This window comes from Dermacentor andersoni, chromosome 1 (genome assembly GCF_023375885.2).
Source record: "Dermacentor andersoni chromosome 1, qqDerAnde1_hic_scaffold, whole genome shotgun sequence".
Classification (NCBI taxonomy): domain Eukaryota; kingdom Metazoa; phylum Arthropoda; class Arachnida; order Ixodida; family Ixodidae; genus Dermacentor; species Dermacentor andersoni.
In genome coordinates, this window is record NC_092814.1 from 151,652,694 (window position 1) to 151,674,277 (window position 21,584).

General features: G+C 46.1%; 2 protein-coding genes across 2 annotated transcripts in view; one reads left to right on the forward strand and one right to left on the reverse strand.

Moving 5' to 3' along the window:
* The window catches only part of mRpL39 (mitochondrial ribosomal protein L39), a 33,569-nt gene extending 32,638 nt beyond the window's left edge, over positions 1–931 (forward strand). Inside the window, exon 10 of the mRNA XM_050194364.2 lies at positions 697–931. Coding sequence (XP_050050321.1) covers positions 697–879 — 183 coding nt within the window. The 3' untranslated portion in view covers positions 880–931. The remainder of the gene's footprint in view (positions 1–696) is intronic.
* An 8,344-nt stretch (positions 932–9,275) lies between these two features.
* CngB (Cyclic nucleotide-gated ion channel subunit B) overlaps positions 9,276–21,584 on the reverse strand; it is a 70,815-nt gene continuing 58,506 nt past the window's right edge. The window contains exons 13-19 of the mRNA XM_050194357.3: positions 20,063–20,160; positions 19,890–19,973; positions 19,659–19,777; positions 17,167–17,313; positions 16,105–16,240; positions 14,812–15,097; positions 9,276–13,247 (exon numbers count right to left, since the gene is read on the reverse strand). Of these exons, the coding sequence (XP_050050314.1) occupies positions 12,844–13,247; positions 14,812–15,097; positions 16,105–16,240; positions 17,167–17,313; positions 19,659–19,777; positions 19,890–19,973; positions 20,063–20,160 (1,274 nt within the window). The 3' untranslated portion in view covers positions 9,276–12,843. The remainder of the gene's footprint in view (positions 13,248–14,811; positions 15,098–16,104; positions 16,241–17,166; positions 17,314–19,658; positions 19,778–19,889; positions 19,974–20,062; positions 20,161–21,584) is intronic.

Sequence of the window (21,584 nt, forward strand, 5' to 3'; positions counted from 1 at the left end):
GTTGAAACAACTTCATGGAACGTGCAAAGGCACACAGACTCGTGCACACCTGAATCTTAGCGGCTAGTTGCATCAGAGTCCAACGACACCTCCTTCTCACTGTCTACCAACCACAGATGTCATATTTAATTCCATCTAATGCATTAGAAATGCCACATGTACAGCAAACTGGAATATGGTGACCCACACCAAGGCATAAAAAACAATGTATCTTCGATGGCACTGAGGCTAGTTATCTTTCATTTAGCTTGCTATTTTAGAAAGAATTGGTTTCGTTTTTCATTTGAGTCAAATTAGCTATGATTGTAACGTGCATGCACATTTAAAAGCACTTTTTATTCAAAAAAGTGGAATTGTGCAAATACGGTATACCCACTGTAGTGGTGAAGTGGCTTTGGCGTTGTGCTGCTAAGCCTGAGGGCACTGTATCTAATTCCTGCCATGGTGGCCACATTTTGAAGGGGGCAAAATGCAAGGATATCCGTATACTATGCATTGGGTGCATGTTAAAGAACCCCAGGTGGTTAAAATAATTCCATAGTCCTCCACTACGGCATACCTAGGTGGACTGGAAGTAGCTCTGATATTGTGAAATTAAGTTTTTGTTAGTTTCCAAAGTGGGGCTGTGGTAGACATATAGCGAATATTTTGCTTTGTCAGAATCAAACACAACTTCCCTTTTGTTGTTGATTGCAGAATTACACAGGTCTTCCACGGACTGAATCTGAAGCTGATGAGGAACCAAGTGAAGACAATGTGCACTTTGAAGACATGAGTGCTGAAGATGAACATGTCAAAAGCGAGACTGCAACTGCCAGTGTCACAGCTGCCTGCAAAGACTCTGCACCTGCAGCATCTAACCGTACCTCTTCTACCTGAGAAATCAGGAACACTTGTAGTTATGTCATGATAAAAGTGTAATACTGCTGGATGTTATACCTGTAGTCAGTGCCCTGTGGACATTGAGGAGTGTATTGTGCTGTAGCTTAAAGATTTTATGAGCATGTCATACTCCGTTAACTCCAATAGTTAAGGCACTACTTCTTGCATAGGCTGACTCCAAATCTTGGAACAGGTCACTAACAGGCCACATATGGCATTGTGATCAGTAATAATCGACTTACGCAGTAAACTTGCATACAACAGTAAATAGCCATTCAGCCCACAATGGTTCACCCTTAATTAAGTGTCAGATTTAACTTATAGAAAGAAAGCAATTGAGGAAGCAGTTCGGTTGTACTCTGTTTTATCTCTCATGACCTCCTATTCTTTTTTACCTCTTTGATAGTACAGTAAAACCTTGTTAATTCAAAGTCATCGGGACTACAAAAAATCTTCGAATTAAGCGGGTTTTCAAATTAACCGAACACACACAAAAAAAATGCAACCCAGGCAAAAAATTTCACTGCAGGAATGCACTACCTTTATTTGGCGATCTTTGGATTACCTAAAGTAATCCAAAGATCTGGATCTTAAAGATGCTGGTTTGCCGCGTCCTGTAGTTCGAGGCTCCAAGGGTCATGTTTTCTAGTTGGCCAACTACTTTCAGCATTTGAGAATTTTCACCGTGGCACTCAACAAAACTGCAGATAACATTCAGCGATCCGATAACTTCCCCGAGAGCGGGTGCTCGGGAGGGCTTGTGAGCGTCGTCGTCGTCGCTGTCATCGCACATGGTCGCATCAGCGGTAGCTTCACTCTCCAAGTCTGAGTAGCACGTTTGTTGATCATTTTCAAAGTTTAGATACTCGGCAAAGCCGATTGCACCGGATTTGCTATCCTCTGCGCAGAGTGCATTGATGCAGTCGCAGTACTTGGCTCCTTCTTCATCAAGTGCACATGAATAGTCAGCATCAGCATCGACGATCCTTTCCTTCAAAAAACCAGCGTGTTCAAAACACCGCATGATCAAAGTGAGTTCCACTTGCTTCCACGCATACACAGTAAGACATATGGCCCCGAGGAGGTCGATGGAGTACTCCTTGCCGTTGTCGTAGCAAAGGAGCATGCGCTTGAGCAGGTGGTGGCGGTAAATCTTCCTCATGTGGTGAATGATGCCTTCGTCCACTGGCTGCGAGATCGACGTGGTGTTTGGAGGAAGAAATACCATCCTGATAGCTTTCAGGTGTGGGATGTCGCCATGTGCCGGGCAATTATCAACAATGAAGAGTACATTCCTGCCTGTGGCCGCGAACTTGCGGTCAAGCTGCCGAATGTAATCTTCAAATATTGCACCTGTGACCCAGGCTTTCTTGTTGTGCCAGTAGATAAGCTCATCCCTTGGCGGCAGCCGTACATTTCTAAAGCAGCAAGGCTTCTCACTCTTTCCAACTACGACTAGTGGCAGCTTGTGTTTACCGCACTTGTTTGCGCTGAACAGAACAGTAATTCTTTCCTCACCCTGCTTTCGACCCTTGACCACGTTGTCTTTTGCTGCAAACGTTTTTGTGGGCAGCATCTTGTAAAAAAGGCTGCCTCGTCAAGGTTTCACCCGTATCACAAAGCAGCGCCCTCGAACAGGCTCCATCTAAGTTATCCAGAACGAAATAAAGGAAATAAAGAAAAATATAGTGATTGAGCTAGTGCCTTATCTGCTGCGCCCCGGCAGAAGTAGCACGTCGCGTTTGGTGTTAGTTGGAAACAAAACTGTGGTAGCTGTTTTCTTTGCGTAGATAAAGTGCACGGATGCTTTTTTTTTTTTTTCCACAAACCATATCACCACAAAAGCAAATTGACGTCAGTGCGAAGGTTTACAGGTGCATTTTGTTTCGTCCCAGTCACCATGTCTTTCTCTAATGAGCAGAAGGTAAACATGATCTTTGGGAGCTGCAAATGGCAATAAGAGGAAGGCCGCAAATATATATCATTCATGGAACTGTGGCGGTAGACCAAACGCATCGACTATCATCAGAAATTATGAAAACCTGAGGCAAACCGGCCGCTTTAAGAAACAGCGGCGGAGGACTCTATCCTTGAGTCTTCCTACGCACGAATGTTCTAGCATTTATGGCCTCAAACTCTCATCCTAGTGTGCAGGAGATGGCCGCCAAGGTACCAATTTCCAAGTTATCAGTATGGACGATTCTAAATGATGGCCTTTCACCTGTACCACCTTAACCAGCACCAATGCTTGGAAGATAGGGACCTGTAGGATCGTCTAGATTTCTCGAATTGGGTCCTCACAAAAGCCGATGAATCACAACTTTTTGAGCAACATCATGTGCACAGATGAAGCCAATTATCGCAGAAACGCCTAGGTAAATTTCCATAATGCAAGTTATTGGAGGGTCTCCAATCTACACTTGGCTAAGCGCAAGCGGCACCAGTACCAGTGGTCGCTCAATGTGTGTTTCGGAATTTACGCCAGTGCTATAATCGGTCCCATCTTCTTCGATCACACACTGACTGGACAGCGCTACGTGGACTAAATCCTTGAAGGAGTGGTGGACGAGTTTCTCAGCGAAGTCCCGCTGTCACGCCTTCCACTTCTGAGGTATCGGCAAGATGGGGCACCCGCACACAGCAGCAGCCAAGCACGAAACTGGCTGGATGCGACTTTTCATGCACAATAGATTGGAAGGCATGGGACTGTAAATTGGCCGGCTAGGTCACCTGACCTCTCTCCACTCGATTTGTTTCTTTGGGGTTATGTGAAAGATAGTGCTTACACAATTGAGACGAACGTTAGATTAGCTCAAGGCAAGAATAACGGATGTCTGCCGTAGAATTCCGGCGTCGGTCATCAAGAAAGCCACTGAAGATGTGATAAAGCGGACTCAGTACTGCGTAGCTGCAAAAGGAGACCTATTCGAACACGTCCTCTAGGCAGCTGCTGCTCAACAGAGCTTACGAATTCATAGATAGTAAGGGCACACTGAAATCTCATGGTGTTTGTTATTGATTTATTTTTGCAGACATCCTGATTGCCAATTCGGCTCACTTAAAAGTGCTATATTTACTTGAACGCATTGGTCTTGCCTTTCCTCTATGCATTTGTCGCTTCCCGGTCTGTTTATTTCACTTTTATTTTTTCACACGAACCTGTTTTTAATGAAACACTTTAATGAAAAATAACACGGTCACTTTAATGTTGCTTTGGTCTGAAGGAAGATATGGCACCAAATATAGCTTCACGTGCACTCTTTGGATATGGTACTAGCAAAGCCGGGACTTTGAAACATACTATGCCTATTGCATTGCTTTTCGCATTTCGTGTGTGGTCAGAGTGGCGCTTCGGCTGCGTTATCAAGGGACTTATGTTATCATTGTGATCAGTCGGCATTGAAAGACGGATAATAAGTGTGAGGTAGAAATGAGAGGAAAGAATAGCTGCAAAGCCGCAAAACCTGCTGTTGGTGCACCTTCCATACCATTATCAAGGTGATGCGCTGTCTCTTCAGGTTTGCAACAGGCAATGTAGTTGCTTTCAATCAGCTTACTTGAGGGCGCTGCTTTATGATACAGGTTGAAACGCACTCGCTTTATATTTTTCATATTTCGTGAGGTTTCTTTGCCAGTCGGAAAAAAAGTGTACTCAATTAGTACATCACTGAAAACACTGCAGTGAGATGTCATTTGGGGGTGCCTACAAATGCCTCATCGACAATTTCAAAATTAGGACAGTACTTGTAGAGTTAGATAATTAATTGCAATTACTGAATTAGATCTCAGTAACGAAATAATTATTGGCGGCTACATCACTGTACTGGAAACAATATGCACTAGGCTTTTTTTGGAGTAACGCAACTGCTCTTTCTTTAAGTCTTGGTGCTTGATAGTTGGGGAACACTGCATAATTCACTTAGTAACCGAAATGAGGCCAAGCCGGATTCACTCAAAATCAGAATCAACAGCAGTCATGCGCAGCAGCACTTATACTCGGACTCACAGAAAAGGAAAAGAGAGAGAGAGAGAGAGAGGCTGCAGTTTTGCCGGAAAGGCGAAGCAGTATTAGTGATAGGCAAGTGAACGACCATTACACGAAGGAAGATTACACCACCGAGAGGACTCGGGCTGTGAAATTGAACTGTCTCCTACTATGAGGTCTTGTATATACTCATAACGCCGTCACTTCAGCGATCAATTCTTTGAGGCCACACGAAATTTGATGATGATATATATCGGGTTCGGAAAGCTAATCGGGCTCCCCCCCCCCCACCCCCCAGGAAAAATGAAAGCTCTCTGCCTATGATACTTTAATTACTTAAATACAGTGCAGTGTCGGTGTGCAGCCAGTGTTGGTGGGTGCGTTTTGATGTGTGCAGATCATAACTCCAGGGTGTCTATATCGACGAAGTGATGAAGAGAGGCACCAGCAGTGAGCGAATTCCCCTTCGTGCTGCCTCTCATATCAACGCGCGAACTAGGTGTGTGAGAACACAGCGCACGCCATATAGTCATAAGCTGTCTCGGGTTGCCAGCCTTCGAACGCACTGCAGATTAGTACAACCAAGATAGGGATAGGCCGTGCACAGCGGCGACAAGGACCGTGCGCAGCCGAAATAAAGGCCCAACCACATGCAACTAATTGTACGTGCCTAGTGATGCATCTGGAAGGTCATGTGCACTTGTCCTACGCGTCTAGACCGAGGAGATGCATGGGCCGCATGCACGACGGAAGTGGCCGCTTGTGCGCCGACGTCACATGGCCGACATGTAAACTTCTGGCACGGGATTTGAAACAGGTTGTGGTGGATTCGGAATCGTGCCGAGACGGCAGGATTTACCGCTGGTTGGGTGTCGCACGCAGACGATGGAAACTATCAATAACGAAACGCAGGCTCGACCTGCACTTTGTCTGACGAAGCACAAGCACCATAGGAATAAGCAAGTGACAAGGTTCTTGTGGGTCGAGGTGGCGAGAAATGTGATGCCCACCGCTGCCGTAACAGGCAAGTGCTCAGAATTTTATACGGGTGTTATACGGGGCACTTTCAATCGCGATCGGGTCCAATCGAGATCAGATTTCTCGATCGCGATTGCCTAACTCTTTTGAGCAAGTTAAGAATTAACCTTTCTCAAACCCAAACACGAACATTTCCCTCGAAGGTGATTTTGCAGCACTGTGCTATGCGCAATAAAGTGCTCACTTGTGCGCGTATCGTGTGGCTGCTCGCCCTCCCCTTCATCACAGGCGCAAGAACTGGGCCGGTATATTGTAGTGATGCCTTTTCCAATTCTGTGCTTTTTGAGGCTTTTCGCGCTTGGCCAGTGGTCAGAGTGATGGTCTGCCCACATTATCAACGGGATCAGCGGGATGATAAGAATAGTATAGAATAAGGCATAAGGCATCGCTACGAAATAGCGGCCCTGAGGCGCGCATACGCTCGTGTATACACTTAGCAAGGCGCGTATCCTGTGCTCCGTGTGGTCGGACCTAAGAGATGCGCACTAACATGCCCTCATCTCCATGTAACCTGCTTCCATCTGTCGCATGTAACAGGTCTGTTATTAAAGGGAGCACTGGGGCTCGTAGCCTCCGCTGGGTACCACCGCTGAGCATCGGCAGGAGTGGCGGCTTCACACAGGTGCAGCAAGTGACGTGATGTGATGCGATATCATTGCATGTTGAAAACGAAGAAGGAGGCAAAGAATTCGTCAAAGATTTAAAAACAAAGCACGAGGAGACTCGCGTGGAAGGCCGCCTCACTAGTACCAGGAGAGCCGATTTAATGATCGCGTCGCGCAACATGACTGTGACATCCCTGAGCTGTCGAAACCCATGATGAATTTAAACGCCTATCACACAGGCACTTAGGAGCACTGTCGAGTCCAATCCGGATCAGGTGCTTGTGCACGGGCACTTCCATCGAAACCCATGGTGATTTTATACCTCTGTTACACGGGCACTTTGTAGCGCTGTCGAGTCCAATATCTGATCCGGATCCAGTAGATCGCGATTGTAGGCTGTTGTCTGCACCATAATTCTGAGTGAGCTCAGCCAACTCGATCCGGATTGTCGGACCATGCAACAGCTATCATTCTTGATCACAACGGAAAAGTTTGATCCTTATCGGTCTTGATTGCGATTGAAAGTGTCCGTGTTGCACCGCTATATTATGGAATGACCACTAGCAGAAGCGATTCAAACCGCCGCTGCTCTCCTTTTGCATCATAACACGCGGAGTCAAGATGCCACACAGTGCGGCCCACGTTCGCTTTAGAAATCATACGAATGTGCTAAAGCACTCAACTGTTTGCAACTTGCTACTACAGAAGCATTGCCGATCAAGCGCGCGCTGTCAAACACAAGAAAGCACAATGTGTGTCGTACGCGCAAATCAGCCGAAGCTCAATGCGTCACTCAATGCACATCGAAGTAGAGCTGCAGCGATATTCCCATAGTCATGAGCTAATGGTCATGACTGAGCTACAAGGCAAAGCAACAACGCTGCCGCGAATAATGGCAAGCATTAAGCAAAACGGCAAACTTCTGCACTCCAACTTGCTTGATTCCGCTGACGGCGGTTATCCATGCCTGCCTGCGTCCCTTTTCATACACTTACCCAGGAAACTGTAGAACTTGACAGGCGGCTGCAGGCCCCAGGTGTTTTTGTCACTGTTGTGGCAGTTCACTGCACAACAGTACCGGGCACCTTGGCTACCCGACTGCCGAACTATCGCGAAACAACGGCGACGCGAGGAGCAATTGCAAATATTGCGGGCCTCATCGCAAGCGCCTCACGGTGTCGGCGACCTCATACATAGTAACGCCGCTCTCCACCAGGGGAAGGAGTGGTGCCGGTGTCTGCCGGCACATCAAGCCACTGTCCTTCTAGAGCTCGCCCTCCCATACTTACCCTTGCACAAGGCGTGCGGCCGCAATCTTATCGCACTTGGACTTTATATGCAACATCACACCGACCTCAACGTCGGAAGTTCACCTAGAGTGTCAATATAATTGCTATCGCTATAGTAACTATATTTTCAATCACCATAATAAAGGAATTGATTTATAAATTATGCACAGCACTGTCTTCTGGCTCAATGTGAGCACATGCTTAGCCCCTTTATGCACTTAAAGTCCCTTGTGGCTTTAAGTGCATTTTTAAGGGGCTTTATATGCACTTGCAAGACAACGCCGCCTTCTATATCAAATACGTTCTGTATTGGGGGCGAGGACATACCGTGGCGGCATCAGCGCATGAATGAAGTGTAGAGCTGGATCATGTGCTGGAGCGTCTGCTTCAGCGCCCTCACATGCTTCGGTTTACATCGTGCTGCCATGAAATTTCGGTTGGTTACAGTAGTTTTACGCAAAAGCTTTTCTTTGTTTTGATTTTGAGGTTTTATACGATCTGTGAAAATATGTGTTTCTCCATGCAAATTTGGGACAGATTTCGCTCTACTTACTATCACAGAAATAGAAAGCATGGTAGCTTCTACAGAAGCTCAATGGTTGTTAAAGTATGGTGGAAAATTTTAAAGTGCACATATACATGTGCCATTTGCCAGAGTGAAAGTGTCAAATACGTGAAGAGAGATATATGCGACTATTGCAGCCAGTCTATAGATCTATACAGATTATTAGAAACCGCACATTAATAACAGCTTCAGCTGACAGCGAACCGCTAAAGGCCCACAAGTATTTACAAGTTCAACCTTTACCTAATGCAGCAATCTCCAAAAGATCACTCAAATCTGCAGATGTTTATGTGAGGAGTATTATAGAAACTGAGAAGGAGCCTCTCCACCAGCTGTCGCAGTGCCCGCCCGCTCTACCATGTTTCATTTCGAATGTAGCTGAAGCTAAAGTCTACGTTCGCAGTGTTTGCCATCGTAAACACTGTAGATAGTCGTGTTGCTCGAGCAGCACGACTAACGTACAAGAAAGGTCAGTTGATCAAACAAAGCACAGCAATATGTGAATTTTTCTTTACAACATCAGCTGTTCTGTTCAGGCTTACCTTGTATCCTTCTTACGTGTGTTTGAGCGATTTCAGCAGGCAGCTGGCACACTCAGTAGATTTAATAGAGTGCTCTCTCATCTTTCTAATGTTTCCTTTTTCGTCCGCCTCCACAATCCACGATAGAAGATTCGCTATCCACTCTAAACAACCATTTCCTTCTTTCCATTTTCCCTTGCCCAAAAGCAGGGTAGCAAACCAGGTACAACTGTTCCCTTAAGCTACAGACATTTTCTCTCGTATCACCTTGTACTCAGCAGTAGACCGTCGTAGTAACCTTCCTACTTGCATATAAGTCTGGCTTATCGGTGCTCAAACACGCAGCATCAGAACGTTCGCAAGTGTGTTGCACAAAATAAAGACACAAACTTTGCAAATCGTAGAAAATTTATTTGGAGAACTCGTAACATATGTTAATGAACAGCGTTACTTGCATTTATGAACTCTGTGATGAACGCTGGGTAATGGCTGCTGGTTGAAGGTGGCTGGACGATTTGGGTATTTTTTAATTAATCACGAGGGTATTAACATCAGGAGGTAGCTCTGTCTTGCACTGGACTTCTTTCATGGTTAGCTCTCATGCGAAGTACAGCACATCAACTATCGGGCACGGTTAATGCATAAGTACACCAGCAAGGAGTCTTGTCACAGAGGAGCTAGTACTGCTCAACGTATTGTGGAGCACACAGCAGCACACAACGCGTGAAGGCATACAGATTGCATGAGGCTTTTATATTGCAGTCAAACCTGTGGCCACCTAGTGCGCCATATTTGGCATCGAGCGGCGTATGTGAAGTGTATGTATTCCTATGCAATTGTGCTGCCACATGGCTGACGCAGGGCAGTGTGTGTGTAATCCTAAAGCTAGCATGTCATCTGCACATTCACATGCTCAGGGAAAAGTTACATTACTGAATGGACTACGAGTTGCATGTCTAGTTTCACGAAGGAACAGTCGAGGTAGTTAACCTTTCAAGTATACATGAGGGAAAGCGCCTCTAATTGACAAAAGTTTATTCACCTTACGCGCACCAGCAAGACATCCTACAGTAAGAGATGTAACTGGACTGTTTATGTAATAAGATGTTGCACTTTCCATGCGTTTTGTGACATATGTGACACTTCGCAATTTAAATGCCTTTGTGTGGCATCTCGAAGATAATGGCGTGCTTGCAGATGCAACAAATGAATTATGTAACAGTTGCTTGAGCATGTTCAGTTTTTTACTCTGCCTGTGAGATATCGGTCATCGTGGCGGCACTCTGTTAGCTGGAAGCATCCTTTCAATCTCGGTTGTTTTTTTCTGTGCCGGTTGAGGGGCACCCAATCGTGTGACGTTGGGTGAACCATTTTGCCAACCACACCGCGGTCCTTGCCTGAACAAAGGGAATTGTGTGGCTTTAGCTCGCGGCACAAGCTGAATTCGCTGAAAGGCGATTTTTCATTCATGCAAGAAAACGACATTGTCATCGTGGTTCTGCAAGATGAGCACTCAATTGCAGTGCACACGAGGTGCCGAAAGCGTGGGTACAAATTGAGGAAGCCTTCTGGTTTCAACGTTTACCAGGAGCGCCACAGAAGTTGCTTGATGTGGTTGGCCTGTTCAGGAGTGGAAGAACAGCTGTACGGCATCACTCACTTTCTGCCTCCTATGACTTCATTCCAAGAACTGTATGCATTTATCCTAATTGTTTTTAGTATTCAAAGTAGGTGTCACCGATGCAACGCTTTTTTTTTTCTCGTCAACGAAGCTTCTTTTTTTCCCTCTTTCTTTTGCACGCAGTGAATAGCTTGTTGTAGAGAAAAATAGTTTATATTTGCGTAGTCTTGCATGAAATGAATGTATGTTCATTTTAAGCTACAAGAACTCGTGCAGCCTAGCGACCTAAGGGCACATGTATATTGACTCTGTACGGCTCGTGCAACGTTAAACTGTGTAAGCAGAACAAGGAAAGGAACACGGAGCTGCGTTCACCCTTCGATTTTGTAGTTATTTCGTGCATGTGCAGTTATGTGCTTGAAGGAACTATTGGTTAATTGTCGCTGTCACTGCAGCCGAACTGCATGATAGCGTTCGCATGTCTTGAACATTCGTCAAACTTATGCTAAGCAAAACACAAAAATGAACCTAGTGCTGTGCTAATTCAAATTCATGCATTTTCTTGAATGAAATTGCCTTTTCTTTCAGTTTTCTTTTTATTTGTGGAGTTTAACCGAATTTTTCTACAAAATGTTCACCACAGATTTACTATATTAGTCAGTTTAACTATTTTATCACACTTTTGTAAATATTAAACAAATAGGTATGTTCTGCAGGCAACTTCCTTGGCTGCAGCTTGCAGCTTATAAACTCTCAGCTTTTCTAACTTGTGCTATGTCAGTGTGAATACCTCTTTCGTTCATTGATTGAACATCATTCCATGGTTCTAGAACTGGTCACTTCATTTTAAGCACTGAATTTATTACGGCACCTCCGACACCGCCAGAAGTCTCAAACTGGTTCCAGCCTTTCAACAGTCTGACTCAACTGACTGATCATGGCCTCGTCAACTTACAAATCTACCACAACACGTAGCTCTCAAATTGTCTTGTACAGTACGCCCTAAAGGTTGTGTGAACATGTGTAAAGCATTTTGGCACATGGTGTGAGCCTACCAAGAGCACAGACTACGCACCTCTACGTAAGTACTGTGTAGCTGCATGTATTGCCTTCATGCGCGGAAAGATATTGGAAACAGTCATGCAATATGCACGGCACGGAAGGGCTGTCGATACGCAAGTTAAGTGTTGAAAAGTGTTTTTAAATAATGCACCGGTGCTTATCGGTAACACACTTGAGTGCAACCGTTACATGGTGCAAGTAAGTACTAAACGAGTAAGCAACCGCAAAAGTGGGAAAGGTCGGTGCGATTTGTAAAGGGTGCTTATTTTATTATTTACGTTATAGTTAAGGCCTTGCACTGCAAGTACTCTATGACAATAACGGGAAGCTGCGCTAATATAGGTATTTGGCTTTTGCATTGAAAAGCAGCTAAAGCTGCTGTGGCGCCTTGATGGATGAACTGTACAGTGTAGAAACTTATGGACACAATGGTTTAGCGTGCTCGTGAAGACATCGCTGCACGGGTATGATTCAGTGGCGTAGCCAGGGGGTGACACATCAGGCATGTGCTCCTCCCGAAATTTCTGTTAGTATGCAGCCTGCTCAGCATTCCCTCACCCTCGTTCCCGTCCCTGGTCAAGTAAGTGCACTCTCCCCCGAAAAAAAATCTGGCTACGCTACTGGTATGATGGCCCCACATTGTGCTCCGATTGGAATATTGTACATGGCTAGTAATAAATGTACAGGGTAATATTTCTACCTGTCTCGCTCAGTTGCCTCGTAGAAGTACGTCCCGTCGCAAGTGTTTGCTTCAACGCTCAAGTACATAGGCCAACATGCTCTGCCGTTGCCTATGTGGCTTCACTCTACAATGTATGCCTGGCGGAGACTGAACCTTGCGTTGAATATTTGATGCTTTTCAGCGCGCTTTGCGATAAGTTAGTATCCACGTTACGCGAAGAACTGGCATGATGGCCTTAAGAAGTTGCTTTGCCACTGGCTTGTCGCTTAGCCCGAAGTCACCCGCGAGTTATGGTGGTATCTTTCTTGCAGAATGTGAGTGAAAATTAGAAGGATGTTGGGTAGGTACATCCCCGGCAAACTCGCTGCGCCATGGCAAACCTTCTGCGCCCGGAAGGACGATGACTTTCTGCGGCAATGCCTCTGCCTGTCAGGTAACTTGGCAGCTGTGCCTATGCGTCTTCTGTTCAGAGAAAGCCGTCAGCATTGAAATTTTCGGTGCAACACTGCAGCTCTCTTGTGGAAGTGGAGCTCCTAATTTGCGGGTTGCTCGAGTAACTCAACAGCAAGCTGTGGTGTTGTCACGGCATCCCTCTAGCACGGAGGCTCTTCGAACGTCCAGCTAGGCGACGAGCTGGACGGGAAGCCGGGCGACACGAGGTGGAACTCGTCTCTGTCGGAGAGCTCATTGCCCGAGAGCGACGCGGACCGGAGACTCGCCCTAGATGATGGCGCCGAGTCACCACTGTGCCGCTGCGGCGCCGCGGCCTCGTCGTTGTCGGCGGTGACGGATCCGTCTGCGGCGGCGAGGTCGTGCGGCACCGGCGGCGTCAGCGGTGTCACGCGGCTTCGTGCCGTTAGCGGTCGCCAGTGGCGGCGCACCGACTCTGGACTGTCAGTGCCTAGGCAGCGGCTGAGCAGCAAAAGCGGCGATGGCCGCGGCCGCCGCATCAGTGGAGTAGGTCGTTGGGGTCGCCGCTCTTCCGGATGCCGTATAACTGCGCAAGGAAGACACAAGGGAGACAGCTCATGCATGCTAGAGCTAGCTGGAAGCTCGCGCGCATCCGTGACGCGAACACATCGGGACAAATAAGAGAATGACGCCTGCACTCGCAAGAGTAACATGAAAATCACGTGTATATGCGTCGACCGAAACGATCGAACAATAAACAGAACTTGGTCGGATTACTACTATTATCATAGAGCGATTGCCAGAAAAAAATTGCATAAAGGCAAACGTGAAACGGTAATTATATATATACGTATTACACACGAGAGGAAGGGGGCTAACCGAGGAGCCCGATCTTTATTTAGGTTGCCTTCAGCCAAAAAGCTCACGTTCTCGTGACGCCTGCGGGAGAAAGGATGTTCCACATCCACCGCCAAGGTCCGTGAGTTATGGCGCTGGCTAACACTCCCAGGGTTCTACTAGGAAACATAAGTACCTAAGAAAGTGGCTGGGGAAACGGCACCGCGGTAGCTGAATTGGTAGAGCATCGCACCCGTATATATATATATATATATATATATATATATATATATATATATATATATATATATATATATGTACACGCACACGAAACTACGTCTTCACATTAAGTTTTACACATTACGTTTTCCCATTCACTTTCCAGGGTATTTATGTTGACCTACAGAACTAACCCTGTGAGTGTTAGGCAGCGCCACCACTCACGGCCTTGGCGGCGGATGTGGAACATCCTTTCTGCCGCAAGCGTCACGTGTAGTGAACTTTTGGGGCGAAGGGAATTGGTCAGTAAACCCACACATGCTACCTGAAGGCAACAATGGTGCCATGTCATGGCCAGATATACAAGGGCCCGCCGCGGTGGCCTAACGGCTATGGTGTTGCGCTGACAAGTACGAGATCGCGGGATTGAATCCCGGCCGCGGCGGCCGCATTTAGATGGGGGCGAAATGTGTGTGTATATACAAGGTGCTTAAATCTTCGCGCATTCTTCTAACGCCATGCGTTACTTGAAAAACATTTTTGTTTCATTATTTTCACAAGCGTGCTGTGTCATGCGTCAACTGAGAGTTCGATCGCATGAATTGACATTTACGAAGTTCGCCTTGCGTGGCTGCTATGTTCTCGTGGTGGTGTCCTGCTTTCGCTAGATTTCTGTTTTGAGTCTACGTACTACTTGAAGAGTCAACACGTTTACGTATAGACTTTGAAGCTCCATTCCCGAGTAAGGCATTTCAATTGTTGCCTTTTTATTATTCGTTCATTCTAACCACAGTACGAACGCGTGCACGGTCACTAAACAACAAGTACTGAGGTACGGTCGCTGAACGCCACAACCGCTAAAAAATCAATACAGATGAGCGCTACCCATTGGCCACGGTATGATAAATACGATGGTTCTCCTTATTACACAAGCTAAGCAGTAGCACCGTGCTCGTTGAGTCCTTGGCAGGGTGACCTCCCCGGAAGTCCAAGTGCCGCTGGCTCCCACAAAACAGCTGAGGTGTCCGCCTTGAGGAGGACGGCAGGAGAAAGCGCTCCCCTTAACGAGCACTGCTCCGAGCTCGGGCACTCACCTGCAGGCGAGCTCTTGCAGCGCGGTGGCACTGAGCGCGGGACGCGAAGTCCCGATGCCGAAGTTGCCCTCAGAGTGAGCGCGTTCTGCGTCACATCGTGGTAGGTGTCCACGCGCATCTCCACGCCGTCTTCATCGCGAAAGCTCAGTGTCGTGGGCCGCCCCATGGCTTCGCTTGAGTTGCTGCTGCTGTCCGACTCGCTGCCGCTTGTAGGCCGCTGGCTCGCGCGGCCGCCGAAAACGCGTCTCGCTAGGGCTGAGCCGGTTTTAGACTCTGGCCGCAGTACCTGCGCAACGTGCCAAAAACGTGGCAATTGAATCTCGGCAGCCTGCAGCCTAGTGGCGAGCAAGCTAGATTGAGCCAGACGGCAATTAAATGGCACGTAAATTGCCTTGATGGCAATTTTACGTGCCATCGCGCGAAAAGCTCCTGCGAGGTCGCTTGTCCGCGCTAAATAAGACAACGCGGCGGTGCACCCTATACAGGAGCAGTAAGATGGAAACCGGCTTTGTTGCAGCATGGTAAGTGCTGTTGTAGCCTGAGTACGCCATACATGCGCTCTGAATGTTAAAATTAAATTAAATTATGGGGTTTTACGTGCCAAAACCACTACTTGATTATGAAGCACGCCGTAGTGGAGGACTCCGGAAATTTTGACCACCTAGGGTTCTTTAACGTGCACCTAAATCTAAGTACACGGGTGTTTTCGCATTTCGCCCCCATCGAAATGCGGCCGCCGTGGCCGGGATTCGATCCCGCGACCTCGTGCTCAGCAGCCCAACACCATAGCCACTGAGCAACCACGGCGGGTACGCTCTGAATGTTAAGTAATTCCACCGATTCTATATACATTTTATTTTTCGCTAGCATTTCTCTGATCTTGTTACTACTATTACTGGCCGAATGCACAAATGATGCTTAATCAATAAATTGTGTGCTTTTATTTTGGAACATGTTCTGTTAAGTAAGGCTAAACTTACGTTATCTTCCCTCTCAGTTTAATTGAGCACGTATCTTGACACACAGCAGACGTCACACGGCAAAAGGTAAAGGCTATGTACGAGTCGCCAAGGTGGGTAAAGATGCAGTGCAAGGCAAATTACGAATGCGAATATTATAGAGAATGCTGAATTAACATGTATCGCTAAATTTCTCTTCATTGGACAACTTCGACGTACGTCCGACGCGATAGTCTAGTTATCACAGTTTTATGTCGTAGTCTTACTTTTTGCGAGCGTGAAATACTTTTGTGTATGAAGTCATGACGGATGCTCTTGAGACCCGGAAACCCACCTGCAACACTGTCTGCACCAGTTTGGGAGTCTTGGGCCTGGCCGGAGGTGTCTTAATGATTGGCTCGACGTGGATGCGCCGCGCTTTGCCCTCCAGTGTCTTCTCGTTCGACGCCTTGTTCTTCATCATCTGACTCCTGCGGGCACATGGTAGAAATTCCAGGTGCTCGCGTTTGTTTGCTATTAAGAGACTCAATGATATAATTCGTGGAAGTGTCGTCAGAATCGTGCATTCTTGTCTAGGTGACAGAGAGTGCCATTCATTGCATTATAAAAGCACTGAGCATCGTGGGCTTATGCACTAGCTGAGAACCAATGTCATGCGTTATAGAAAGAGAAAGAAGAGATAGAGAGAGAGAAAAGAAAAATTATATTAGGCAGACTGCCGGAGGTACGACATTTTGCGTACGACTTCTAATCTCCTTTGTCTCTTTTTCATCGTCTCCTCTAGTGTTTAAGCTGGCAGATGTGTCACGCACCCAGTATTGTCGTGAAAGCTACGAGCACGTGAGGAGGATCTGTGTAAAATGCTATCAGGCTATCCGTACAGGCACGCCAACGCTGCACGCGAAAGATATACGCAGACCTGCAATGCAGACCTGCATTGCTCGAGTGTTAACGTTGAAAAGGGCCGCTGTTTAACCGAATATGCGCGCTTCCTCTGGGCGCTCTCGGTATCTCCATGCCAAAAGATTACGCGTTTCAGCTGATAACACGCGCCCGACTCTCACAACAAACTATGCGCGCTTTCTGGCCGTTCCGATTAGGCGGTGATATGAAAAAATTATAACGCCAACAACGGCATAAAAAGAAAATCGAGGCGTTAATTTTTTGATGCCGTCTTCTGCCTGCCCTTGGCGCTTATAGATGGTGCGTTATTTTGTATATTGGTTCAACATTATTTATTACAGGACGTGGCGTGTTCAGCCACTGCCGAAGAAGAGAAGCTTCAGCAAAGGGGAACCTCAGGAAGGAGGCAAAGTTTTAACCACAAGGCCCCTTGTGGAAACACTGTCTGTAGGCCGAAGCTTCTCCGGCAATGCATTGATCACGGTGATCTCACTTGGCTTTGCGGCGAAGCATGGCCTCGACGTCAGGGTAGTCGTGCAGGACGTCGTTCAGATCGTCTTTGCTGAGCACGAAAAGGTTCGAGAAGCCCACCGAGAGTACGTCAGCAGTGCGCCGATTGAAGCCGGGTAGCCCGAGGAGGCTGGGAAAAAAAAAAGGAAGGTACCATTCACGTTACGAGTGTTTACAACGCCGCCATCCAAAAAAAAAAAAAAAAAAAAAAAAAAACACTCTCTAGCATGCCTCGAACGATTACACGTAATTAATTAGTGCATGTAACAGACTTATTTTTGGCTGAGTTTTTGTATATTTCACAGAACGCTGAGGCACTGTGCTACATATGCGAGTCTTACCGAAAAAATGTACCGTTTCCACTAAGTATCACCAGAACAGGCGCTGAAAATTCCATATAGGAAGCTGAGTGCTGTACTGTTATCATATTGGGGGGGGGGGGGGGGGGGGCAGAGTACTATTATCAGCAACTAGTCGTGGTTTTCGCAGATACGGCCTGCTTAATGCGTAATTTCTAAGTATAGGCAGATATCCATTCTCCCCTTTTTTAGCAAAGTAATTAAAAAATAATACATGTTCGCCTGTCTAGCTACCTAACGAAATTTAACCTACTTCATCCGAAAAAATTTGGGTTTAGACATGGGTATTCGACTAACCTAGCCCTCATTTACTTCACAGAACAATGTAAACTAGAAATTGACAATGGTAACTTCGTTGGTTCTGTTTTTCTAGATTTTACTAAAGCTTTTAATACACTTAATCATGACATTCATTTTCTAAACTTGCATCTTATGGCATTATTGGCAGCTCTCTCTATCTTTTCCGTAGTTACTTATCTGATCGTGAGCAATTAATATCCATCTCCGGCATCTATTCCACTAAAAAATAATTAACATCGGCGTTCAGCAAGGCTCAATTCTGCGCCCGCTTTTATTTCTGCTTTACATTAATGACCTTCCACAGTGTCTAACCACATTATCAGAATGCATCTTATATGCTGACGACACGACTGTCTTATGTTCGAGCAATTCTCTAAGCAACATTACAACAACCCTTACTGCTGAACTTATCAAAGTTAGTGCATGGTGTGCTAAAAATAAGCTTTTGATAAATCCCTCGAAAAGTAAGTTCTTAATTTTATATTCCAGGTCAATAAATAACGCGCAAGTTATTCCCCTCTTTATAAACACACATCCTATTCATCTATCAGATCATTGTTCCTTCCTTGGTATCAAACTTGATTCCCGCTTAAAATTTAATTTGCATATTAATGAGCTACAGCGGAAAACTTCCTATGGTATTAGGGTATTACTAAAAGCTAGATGTTACTTTGACTTGACTACTTTGGTCACCTTGTGTTATGCATTCATTCACAGTCATCTAAATTATTGTATTGCTTCCTGGGGTCAAACATATCATTGCCACCTTTGTACCCTCCAACATGTACAGAATCAAGCCATTCGCATTCTCACCTGGAGCAACCGACGTTCACATGTTACTGATCTGTACCGGGAACTGCACATACTGAATATTGACAATCTAATCAAATTTAATGTCTGCGCATTTGCTTATCAAGTAGTTAAAGACCATAACCTTCTCAAATTTGTTCTTATCCGACACCTTACTAACTCAAATATTACGCGCTTTTCCTCCAATAACAATGTTATACTCCCTAAGGTAAGTACTAACTATGGTTCACAAAGAGTAGCATTTGTTTTAATCAAACTTTGGAATTCATTGCCTTTTAACATTAAATGTGCCTTTTCTATAACGTCATTCAAACATCAGCTTCGCAATTTCATGTTTAAACTATAGCTCCGTTTATTGAATATGTCTTTTAAAACACAACTTCAATTCTGTCGTTTTTAATACTGTTTGCTTCATTTCTTACTTCAGCTTAAGCCTTATCCCTATCGTTTTATATTTTCAATTGTATTATTCTTTTGCCTCATTATGTATTTGCATTTGTATTTGCACTTTCGTATTTTTATAATTCGCTGCCTTTTTGCTGTCAAGTAGTATTAGCGTTTTTTTTTTAACTGTATGAAAGGTCCCCCTACAGTGTTTACACTATGGGACCTTTTTCTGTACTAAATATCAATATTTTTGTACCTGCACTAAGTATTCAATAAACTTCAAACTTCAAACTCAGGTAGCCGCCAGAACAGCAGCAGCAGCAGCCGAAATATCGACTGCGGATGGATGTGAAACAGCTGACTCTTCCGGAAATTACTCGCGAATTCTTTCACAAGGGGATATGAGCAGTATTTGAAAATCGCAGCCTCCTGCACAGAATTTCGCCTGCAGATAGTGCGTTTCTCAGATTGAATTTGGGCTTTTTCCAAGAAGGCAGATACGGGACTTCGCAATGTGGTTTCCGAGTGGCTCCTCCTCGCTCGTCTCCCCGGTGCAGCGTACACTACAGCAACATTAAGGACCCTGAAGTATGCCAATTGAACTCTGCGCGGCTCCTACCTCACTTCCCCGAACACGCTGCCTTCGGTGAGCGTTGCGAGCACAACGTTGTTGTTTTCTCCTCCGATGACGTGGATGACCCCTTTATTGACGATGTACATTTCCACACCGATTTCTCCCTGAGAGTAAGGAAAAAAAAATTTACATGCCATGTAGCTGAAACGGAGCTGAGCAAACCTACAATGAAGGAAGTGCGTGTAGTGGCCCGAACACAAAAAGCGAAAGGCACACCTTGCGGCAGATGTAATCACCAGGAAGGAAGAGAACAGACTGCAGTTTGAGCACTAGGTCTCGCAGCATTGACCGCTCGCAGTCCTGCGCAAATCAGAAAAGAAAGAGATGAGATATATTAACGGTTTGGGCTGGCCAAAGCAGAACTGCTTCACTGGACCGGCCGCACAGACCTGGAAAAATTGAACCTTGGCCAGTGTGTTGTAGTGGACGCTTATGGCGATGTCGGTCTTCATTTTTCTAGGGAGCGTGGCCAAGATGGTGTTCTCGTCTGCGTTTAAAAGAAAACAGTGAAAAGTTTTTTTATATGTCGTCTTGAATTGGCATCACAACTTCACCGAATTTAGAAACCAGCGGCTCTTCCGTTATCCCAACGTCAAATAAAGTAAAACGAAAAGGCGTAAGCAGGAATTCAACGTGGAAACAAATACTGCATTCAACACCCGACTTTAGTAAGTCTAGTCAGAAATCGGCCTTAGGGAGCCTGACCTGAGAGCGTTTACATGAACGAAATCCAGCTTCCACAGGGCTGAGATGGCAGAACGCGCGAGTACTGCGTCCTGTTCTTTGGCGGAGAACGGCGACCCGACCCGCCCGAGTTTACAGGCACATTACAAATGGGTCGAGCTGAATGCCAGGCTGGCCCATGCAGTCGCGCAGGCATTCTGGCTCGACACTCGCTCAACTCGGACGGCTATCCTTTACACGAGCGCGGCGGGAAAATTTTAGGCTGAATAGTTGAACAGGCTCTGTTGTGGCTCGTGGTATCATTTAGGCCAGGAATGCGCCTAGCTCAATGACGAGTACGTCCGGTGGTAGGAATGAAGGAAAAAGGATTTATTTTACATTATTTACACTGGCTCCAGATACGGAAGCCCACTCAATGTAGGAGCACATTAAACGACTGCATTCACATCAGGACACATCAGCACATTCTCCCACTGCACCAAAGGTCTCCGCTTTTAATACCATTGTCTTCCATAGGAGACTAGACTAGAGAATCTGATGACTTTATCTCGGCCAATCACAATCGTCGAATCTGTCGCAATATCCCGCCCATGACGTCGCATCGTCCCGTCGAATTCCGCCTCCTATGTTGCACCGTCGTCCCCGCATATGGCGCGAACATGTAGCAATCGGTAAATCTGAGGTTTGACGCTGTTCCCATGGTAGCCTTGGACGTTGGCCCTTTTCATCAATTAGTTGAGCTTGTCAGGGTCAGGTAGAGTGATCCTCACGGCAGTTGTCACCTCGAAGCGAGTTCCTTTGTTTGCGCGGCACAGTCTATTTCGGGCCCCGCATCGTCTGGGCACGCGCTGATGAAAGGACTGTCTCGTGGAAAACGTCTAAGGAATGTTCATCGCCTTATCGAGACGTAGCCATCAGCATAAAATACATATGGCGCAGCTAGCATGCCTGAAGGTGGAAACATGCCACTCTCCATTTTGCGCATACATTTGACGTTAGGAAGTGCTTAACGGTCCGTGCGCGCGTGTGTATGTACGTACGCGCATGTTTCCTTTAACAAACCAGCTAGGGTATGCTTCTTAGAAGCAGTTGACAGCTGATATTCCATCGTATATCTGGAGGCAGAAGCGCTTACCATATCCCGACATATGTTTCTGTAAGTGCTAACTGCAATTTATTTCCACCTGCCTTTTAATACGTGGAACAAAGGGGAAAAAAAAGAACGTT